This window comes from Labeo rohita, chromosome 17 (assembly GCF_022985175.1).
Source record: "Labeo rohita strain BAU-BD-2019 chromosome 17, IGBB_LRoh.1.0, whole genome shotgun sequence".
Classification (NCBI taxonomy): domain Eukaryota; kingdom Metazoa; phylum Chordata; class Actinopteri; order Cypriniformes; family Cyprinidae; genus Labeo; species Labeo rohita.
Genome location: NC_066885.1, coordinates 27,442,096 through 27,451,618, shown reverse-complemented (window position 1 = coordinate 27,451,618; position 9,523 = coordinate 27,442,096). Strand labels below are relative to the sequence as shown.

The 9,523-nt window shown below is 34.7% G+C and overlaps 1 protein-coding gene across 1 annotated transcript; it reads left to right on the top strand.

Annotated features, from left to right (window-relative positions):
• The first annotated feature begins 62 nt into the window (after positions 1 to 62).
• On the top strand, positions 63 to 7,319 carry ap5m1 (adaptor related protein complex 5 subunit mu 1). The gene is made up of 8 exons (XM_051132728.1): positions 63 to 367; positions 1,749 to 2,412; positions 2,496 to 2,723; positions 3,230 to 3,369; positions 4,344 to 4,429; positions 4,525 to 4,637; positions 5,548 to 5,644; positions 6,592 to 7,319. Exons 1-8 carry the CDS (start codon positions 300 to 302, stop codon positions 6,672 to 6,674), a joined length of 1,479 nt encoding a protein of 492 aa, XP_050988685.1. The 5' UTR covers positions 63 to 299; the 3' UTR covers positions 6,675 to 7,319.
• The last annotated feature ends 2,204 nt before the right edge of the window (positions 7,320 to 9,523 follow it).

The window sequence follows — 9,523 nt, the reverse complement described above, 5'->3', positions numbered from 1 at the left end:
ACTCTTGTTTCGACCACGCCCCAAAATGTCACGTGATCGTTGGCAAACAGGAAGAACAAGCTGTCACATGGGAATAACATGACAGCGGCGAGTTCCTCTATTTTGCTTTCATTTTTTTGAACATATATGTTAATGTCTTACGTTTATATCGGTCACACAGTGTCGAACTGTGAAAAATAAAAATAAATGAATAAATAAAAATCGTTCGTATTACCGAGTGAGCTAATAATTGCATACTTCAGTGCATGTTTGGCATTTTAGACTAGTCCCACTCATCAATAAGGGACGTAAACAGCAGCATGAGTATACGAGCACTATGGGTTGTCTCACATGAGAAGGGTGAATCTGGAAAAGTGCGTTTTTCCAGGTAAGGGCATTTTCTGTGAGGGAATATTAGCATACTGTGTATTGCATACTGTGCAGTATGTACTGCATACTGTCTTTTACTTTAAAGTGGCTTTTTAGAATAGCATACTAACTGTGATTACTTAGTCTGTATCTGTACTGTATATACTATCTGTACCTTGCACAGCAGCAAACACATTTTCTGCATTGAATACTTGGATAATATACTACATTTGACAAATTGTGGAGTAGACATCTGCCAAATTGTATGATAGAAATAGTTAGAGTAGGATGCTATTCTGAATTCGGCCATAGTTTAAGTACTCCACTCTGAACATAGCCAATAAAACAGCATGTAGTATGCGGCAATAAACTTGGCAGTTGTATTGTATCCTGTAGTCATATTATGACCCTGGTCCTGTCCCAGTACTCATGCTTTGGTCTTTGCACTTGTTTACTTATGCAACATATTTCTAGTGTTTGGCCCAAGTTTTTGAACAGTAAAATTTTTAATGTTTTTAAAGAAGTCTCTTCTGCTCACCAAGCCTGCATTTATTTGATCCAAAGTACAGTAAAAACAGTAAAATTCTTAAATATATTTTTGCTATTTAAAATAACTGTTTTCTATGTGAATCTATTTTAAAATATAATTTATTCCTGTGATTTCAAAGCTGAATTTTAGCATCATTACTCCAGTCACATGATCCTTCAGAAATCATACTAATATTCTGGTTTGCTGCTCAAAAACTTTTTTTTTTTTTTTCAGATTTCTTTGATGAGTAGAAAGTTTAGAAGAACATCATTTATCTGAAATAGAAATCTTTTGTAACATTGTAACATCACTTTTGATCAGTTTAAAGCATACTTGCTAAATAAAAGTATTAATTTTTATCATTTCTTTCCCCTAAAAATTACACTTCCTCCAAACCTTTGAATGGTATAGTGTATAATGTTACAAAAGCTTTTTATTTCAGATAAATGCTGATCTTTGGATCTATCTATTCATCAAAAAATCCTGAAAAAACTGTTTTAAATATTGATAATAATAGTAGTGTTTCTTGAACAGCAAGTCAGCACATTAGGAGGATCATGTGACTCTGAAGACTGGAGTAATGATACTAAAAATTTAGCTTTGATCACAGGAATAAATTACTTATGTATATATAATCAAATAGAAAGCAGTTATTTTAAATATTATAAATATTTCACAATGTTACTGCTTTTGCTGTATTTTGGGTCAAATAGGTGAGCGAAAGAGAAATCTTTAAAAAAAACAAAACATAAAAAATCATACTGTTCAAAAACTTATTTATTATTAAAAAACTTATTTATTATTAACAGTAAGTGGAACACACTTAGTGCTATAAAAACAGCAGTAAACTTTTTTATGTTTTTTATTTCAGGCGATTCCCAACAGTTGAGTTCCGTGCCAAATCCTTGGCTGGAACTCAGTATGTGGCCATTCCAGAGGACCGTATCATACCCCAGCTTCTGCTCACAGAGTTAGGCCTGGTGGATGCTGACAAACCTTACGTAGAAGTAAGGGACGACTGCGCCCGTCAGCACCGCTCACCGGCTGTGGAACTCCGCATGGATGGCCCAGGTGGGAAAACCCTGTGGCCCGTGCTCACGGTCACTCAGGGAGCATTAATCCTAGCCTGCCTTCCTCTAGTGGAAGCACCTCCTGGGCCTCGGCCACCTCTCCCCAGCCTGGCCTCAGTCTCCCAGGGCTTAGCTCTTTTGTCAGGCCTGCAGGATTTCCTTTGTGGCCCTGGAGGTAAACCAGAGCCTGATGTGCTGGCCTCCCGTTTGGCTGCTCTACCCTCGGTGCTCCTGCAGGTTTGCCCTTTGGGGAGGCCACTGGACACCCCTCCTCCTGCTGGATCGGTGCCCGTTGCTGTGGCTCCAAGCCCAGGGGGTGCTCAAAAGCAGCCAGCCTGGAAGGCAGGGGTCCATCGAGGCAGGGCGGTAGTAAGTGTGGCCCTTACCGAGAAGGTGAGGTCCATGCAGTACGGCAAGAGCAGTCAACAAGATATCTGGGATGTGTACGGCATGGTCATGTGCAAAGTTAGTCCCCATTCTATATAATGAACATATAGTTTGATTTGTGTTGTATGCTTGGTTTACATTTATTATTTCGTGTTTTTCAGTGTGAGGTTGAAGGTGTTCTGCCCAATGTGACCGTCACCCTCACACTCCCACCCAATGGTTCGCCTCTGCAGGACATTCTTGTCCATCCCTGTGTGACGTCTCTAGATGCAAGCATTCTTACCGCCTGCAGTGTGGACGACAATGACAGTTCCGCCTTTTCAGGGCCATACAAGTTCCCTTTTTCACCACCTCTGGAGCTTTTCAGACTCTGTAGTTACACCTCACAGGTTTGTCTCAAAAATGTACCTTTCAGAAGTTTGGGTCGATAAGTTTTTGTTTAAACACAGCAAAAACAGGAATATTGTATTCCTGTTACAATAATTCAAAAAGCTGCTTTTTATTTTACTATAATTTAAAATGTAATTTATTCCTGTGATTGCAAAGCTTAATTTTCAGCATCATTACTCCAGTCTTCAGTGCACATGATCCATCAGAAATTATTCTGATATGCTGATTTGGCGCTTAAAAAACTTTTCTTTTTCAATTCTCTGATGAAAGGAAAGTTCAAAAGAGCAGCATTTATTTGAAGTAGAATTATTCCATTATAAAAGACTCGACTATCACTTTTGATCAATTTAATGCATCCTTGCTGACTAAAAGAACAAACTCTACAAAAGCTGATCCCAAACTTCTGAACAAATACAAATTTTATTTTTATTCTCTCTCATTATGGTATACAAACAGTAACAGCTGTAGTGTTTTTTAACTGACTTGATCTTGTAACTTTTCTCAGGTACCTGTGCCACCAATTCTTGGCTCCTACCAGCTGAAGGCAGAGGAGAATCACCTGAAGGTCAATGTCGTCTTGAAGCTCCATGAAAGTGTAAAAAACAGCTTTGAGTACTGTGAGGCACACATTCCATTTTTCAACCAGTAAGTTTTACAAATTTGTAGTAAAAAGTTTAAAAGATTAGTTCACTTCCAGAATAAAAATTTCCTGATAATTTACTCACCCCTACGTCATCCAAAATGTTGATTTCGAAAAAGAAATTAAGATTTTTGAGGAAAACATTCCAGGATTTTTCTCCATATAGTGGACTTCAATGGGAGCCAACAAGTTAAAGGTCCAAATTGCAGTTTCAGTGCAGCTTCAAAGGACTCTACACAATCCCAGCCAAGGAAGAAGGGTCTTATCTAGCAAAACGATCGGTCATTTTCTAAAAAAGAAAAAAAACGTTTATACTTTTTAACCACAAATGCTCATCTTGCACTTAACTCTGTTTTCACAGCTTCACCAGTCGTGCATGACATAGGCACAAGTACTGACTATGTCAGATGATTTTGAAGTTGGAGGAGAAAATTATATGCTTTGAGAGGTTTCGCCCTACTGTACCTTTTTAAAACGAAGTACACGGACAAAGAACTACCCATGTGTGACCTTTGCAACATGATTACATAATGAAGTCAGACGCGTATCACAGAGCTAGTGCAAGGTGAGCATTTGTGGTTAAAAAGTATATACATTTTTATTTTTTTTAGAAACATTTTTTATTCCTTGCCTGGGATCTTGAAGCTGCATTAAAACCTGTTGATCCTCATTGAAGTCCACTATATGGAGAAAAATCCTGGAATGTTTTCCTCAAAAACCTTAATTTTTTTTTAAGACTGAAAAAAGAAAGACATGAACATCTTGGATGACGTGGGGGTGAGTAAATTATCAATATTCTGGAAGTGAACTAATCCAATTCTCTACTGCAAAAGTCCTGGGTAGAGTGTAGGCATTTAGACTGCCAGATGTTTATAACAGCTCTTTATCTAGTTGTCTTTATCTAGTTTTTAGCTGGGGCTGTTATGCTTATAAATAGTGCACTGGCTGTTATAGTGTCCTTGTATGTGCCTCTTCACAGGAACCTAATGGGAAGTGTGGAGGTCAAAGTGAGCTCTGGACAGCTTGAGGTGTCTAAAGAGAAGAACCTACTGGTTTGGGTCCTTGGTATGTCTATTCTTAATATTCCATGATATTTCATTTTGATATTATTAGTATTATTTATGATTATATTACTGACATATGTCTTTTTACCCACTCAGGTCAGAAGTTTCCAAAGTCCCGTGAAACCACACTGGAGGGGACTGTTCATTTTTCAGGGACTGTTGCTGGACCAACAGACCCTCTGTGCACAGGACTCACTGCATATGTAAAAGTGAGAGTGAATTCAGGATCAACTGATTTATTATTTGTATAACAAGATATTAAAGGATTAGTTTACCCAAAAATGAAAATTCTGTCATTAATTACTCACTCTCATGTCCTTCCAAACCCATAAGACCTTTGTTCATCTTCTGAACACAAATGAAGATATTTTTGATGAAATCCAAGAGCTTTCTGACCCTGCATAGACAGCAACACAACTGACACAGTCAAGGCCCAGAAAGCTAGTAAGGACATTGTTAAACTAGTCCATGTGACATCAGTGGTTCAACTGTAATTTTATGAAGCTGTGAGAATACTTTTTGTGTGCAAAGAAAACAAACATAACGACTTTATTCAACAATTTCTTCTCTTCAGTTCAGGAGAGTCTGTGTGTGGTGCTGCGTCCATCTCTAAGTTCACCGTCTGTATATTCTGATTCAAAAAAGTAAGGCTAGGCAAAAAATTTCAAGTCATCCTCTCTGTTCGAAATCTTCAGACATATTTACGAAGACTGTTTTACGTACATCCTCATATTTTCGTGAACAACGTCAAAGACTGACACAGAAGAGAAGAAATTGTTGAATGAAGTCATTATTTTTGTTTTCTTGTGCACAAAAAGTATTTTTGTAGCTTCATAACATTACAGTTGAACCACTGATGTCACATGAACTATTTTATCAATGTCCTTACTACCTTTCTGGGCCTTGAACGTGTCAGTTACATTACTGTCTATGCAGGGTCAGAAAGCTCTCGGATTTCATCAAAAATATCTTCATTTGTGTGTCAAAGTGTTTGGAACGACGTGAGGGTGAGTAACTAATGACAGAATTTTCTTTTTTAAGTGAACTATCCCTTTAAGACTGCACAAGATGTCTGTATTAATGTATGTAATAGTTAATTTGTCACTGTATTCTTTCCAGCTGTATTTCCGTGTGCCAGATTTGACTTTGTCTGGTTGCTGTGTGGACCAACACTCAGTGCAGGTTTACTCATCTGCCAAACCTCGTATTGTCGCAAGTGAGTGTTTCAGTGACAGTTTTGTTATTGTTAACTAAAACTATTAAAATATTTTTTTGTTAATTTAAATAAAATAAAATATAAATATTAAATGAAAAACTTAAATAGAAAAATGTTGTTTAAACTTAAGTTTAAACTAAATGACTACAACTAAAAAAAAAAAAAGGAAATAGATTTTGAAAAAGCTAATTCAAAATATGAATACTGTAAAAAAAAAAAAAAAAAAAAAAATATATATATATATACACTACCGTTCAAAAGTTTGGGGTCAGTACATTTTTATTGTTTCTTTTTTTTTTTTTTTTTTTTTTTAAGAAATTAATACTTTTATTTACCAAGGATGTATTAAGTTAATAATTAAAAGTTTATTAAAAGTTCATAATAAATAATTTACATTGTTATAAAATATTTATATTTTGAATAAACACTGTACTTTTTAAACTTGTTATTCATGAAAGAATCCTGAAAAAAAAAAATCACAGGTTCCAAAAAATATTTGGCAGCACAACTGTTGATATTATCCAACATTGATCATTCTAATAATAAATCTGCATATTGGAATGATTTCTGAAGGATCATGTGACACTTAAGACTGGAGTAACAGCTGATAAAAATTCAGCTTTTCATCACAGGAATAAATTCTATTTTTAAAGTATGTTAAAATAAAAAAACATTATTTTATATTGTAAAAACATTTTGCAATATTACTGTTTTTTTTCTATATTTTTAATCAAATAAATGCAGCCTTGATGAGCATAAGAGACTTCTTTAAAGACTATTGCAAGTCTTACTGACCCCAAACTTTTGAACGGTAGTGTATATATATATATATATATATATAATACTGTTCAGTGATGATTGCATGTTGATAAGTTCATAGTGACATTTATTTAAAAAAAAATAAATAAATAAAATAAAATTAACTTATATTCCTTTTTTTCCTCTAGCACGAGAGCTGGTCTCCTCAGAATACTACATTTGGAACTCCACAGGTGACGCCCCGGTGTCCTCTGGACTCATGGTGCTGTGACAGCATCTCATTAATGCACAACGGCCTTAATAAATTACTGTAGACATTAAACAAGGATCAGGGATTAAATGATATGATGTATGGAAATGTTACTGCCATACAGTGTTAACTACAGTCAGACTTTAATATACAGTATGGTTTTTCTAATCTGTCAAAATATGAAATCCTCAGTGTCTCACAGAATGTGTCTTGTGTGTTTATGACTCTTAAAATGTGTTGATATATGTGACCCTGGACCACAAAACCAGTCTGAAGTAGCACAGGTATATTTGTAGCAATAGCCAAAAATACATTGTATGGATCAAAATTATCAATTTTTCTTTTATGCCAAAAATCATGTTTCATGAAGATATTTTGTAACTTTCCTACCTTAAACTTAAATTTTGATTAGTAATATGCTAAGATCTTCATTTGGACAACTTTAAAGCTTATTTATTCAGCTTTCAGATGATGTATAAATCTTAATTTAAAAAAAATTGACCCAGGGTTTTGTGGTCCAGGGTCACATATAATGAATGACTGGTCAGAGAACCTCGCAAACATTTATTATATTAATATAATATTATTGTGATTAGTGATTAACAGCAGCTTTTATATTTAAAGAAAACTTTTATCTGCACCATTTTTAGTCCAGCGCTCTTTCATCTTCACTAATAAGAAGTAATGAAGAATTAAAATTCAATTAACAGTTCTTTCATTTTGCTTCAGACTGGGCCCCGAGTGTTTACTGGTGTTCAGTCTTTGCTTTTCCCTATTAGCTGTTCAGCTGGTTTAAATAGAGGCTCCTTGAGCTCACTCACAAGAGGACTTTGGCCCTGTGTTTGTTTGATGAGGTTGAAAAGAGTGTATTTTGATGGGAGAGAAGGAGAGAAGGCAATTGTTGAGGAGAAATACCAGACTGGTATCCAAAGAGGTTCTTAATTAGTTTCCAAAGTGACCTATAGAGGTCCCACTTAAGCTTGTCTCGGTCTCTCTCCTCCCCAACAAAAACAGTTAATGGAGACTTAAAAATACCAGTCATCCGATTTGCAACTAAAGGACCCTTTACTGCTGGTCTTTAATTGTTACAATAGGAAATCAATTATGCAAGCCGTGATGTTGTAGGATGTATCTGTTTTGGCTAAATGTTAAAAACCTAAACCGATGCATAAATTGTGTGTCACCTTATATACATTGTGTGGCTCTGGGCAGAAAGCCATTTCTGCATAGGTATAAATAGCAACTGAGTTGCATTTGGCTGTCAATTACGGCGGAGAATTCCCATGGAGAAGACAGAAAGATGATGATGGTTCAGCTGGAGCCGCATAAGAGCTCTCCACTGAAGCAAACCATTGTCTGAGAGATTAATTGTCTGCCACGTCTACTGATTGCCTTGCTGTGTCTCTGTAAGAACAAGGCAGCGCTGCATTCTCACAAGGATTTCGTCCACAGAACACTGAGCGTGATCAATCTTATGGCTGAAGCAAGTCTCCAATAAGGTCCTCTTCATTTGCTTTATGCGTCTGTATTCAAAGAGCTTCTCAGAGAATTCCACACTTCCTCTTAGTCCGACTGGCTCCTGGAGTCAACTGGGTCATTCCCCATCATATGCTAATTCTAAAGGAATGTGTTCAGGATTCCTATAGGAATTTCGACAATAATTAGGAACCATAATAGAGAAAAAAGATGGTTGATTATTGGATATTATGTGGTGTTTATTGAAAAAAAAGTCTTCCAACACAGTTGAAGAGATAGCTATAATATTTTTAGAATATGTTTTCATTTTCATTTAGTCTAACTTAATAAAAGAAAAATAATAAAAGCAAACAACTAAATATCATTAAAACTAAAAGTGACTTAGTCAAAAACGTAACTGAAAAAAACATTAAAACATTTACATATGAAAATTCCCATTATTTTTTCCCATTAATGTTTTTAACCGAATAGAATCATTTTCTATTATAAAGTTCATTTTGTACCTTTATCTGCAGAATTAGTCTGCTGAACAGGCAATGCCATTTCAACCTTCTGTAGTCATTAAAGAGTATTATTTTACAAAGACAATTTTTCTGCACCATGGTAAACATTAAGTATTTTAAGGAGGGCACACTCAAAACACACACTCTGCAATGAACACCCACGAGGTGCCCTGGGGGAAAGTCTCACATAATTGGATGCATAGGTCCATCTAGTGGCTCTTTTTGGAAATTGATTTAGTACCGCCCAACTTGATTTATTTATGTAATGTAAATGTAGTACAATAGCAGTTTCATATTTGATAGCTTTTTAAAATGGCTTTTTAGAAGTTTTAGAATAAAGGTCTTTAGTATAGACTACAATTCCACGTTTTGTTTTATGACATTAATTATACATAGGCCTACAACATATTGATACCTCAGAATTTTGAAGCCGCTGCTTTAAACAAGTTACTACTGTACATTCCGCTCGGTCGGAATTAAAACTAAAAAAACTAATAATAATAATAATAATAATAATAATAATAATAATAATAATAATAATATATATATATATATATATATATATATATATATATATATATATATATATATATATATATATATATATAATCGTTTTCGTAAATTGAAATAAAGCTGCAATGAAACAATGGGGAATTTTATGTCAATTAGAAATGTTGTCTTGTCAACAAACAGAAATAAATAAGTTTCTATCTCAAGAAATAGCCAACAAAAATGACAAAAACTAGCTAGAAAGAATTTGAATAGATTTTTAAAGAATAGAAATATTTAAAAAAAAAATAACAATAAAATGACAAAAATGCTAAAACTTAAAATAAGATTAAAATGAAAACTGATAACATAACAGATAGTTTATTAATAATATTAATAAAT

Bases quoted from the DNA above. Each gene is read 5' to 3' on its own strand.
- ap5m1 (XM_051132728.1), top strand. From the start codon at position 300: ATGAGTATACGAGCACTATGGGTTGTCTCACATGAGAAGGGTGAATCT. The intron at 368-1,748 runs GTAAGGGCATTT...TTTTTATTTCAG, and splicing joins GGAAAAGTGCGTTTTTCCAG to GCGATTCCCAACAGTTGAGT. The intron at 3,370-4,343 runs GTAAGTTTTACA...GCCTCTTCACAG, and splicing joins CACATTCCATTTTTCAACCA to GAACCTAATGGGAAGTGTGG.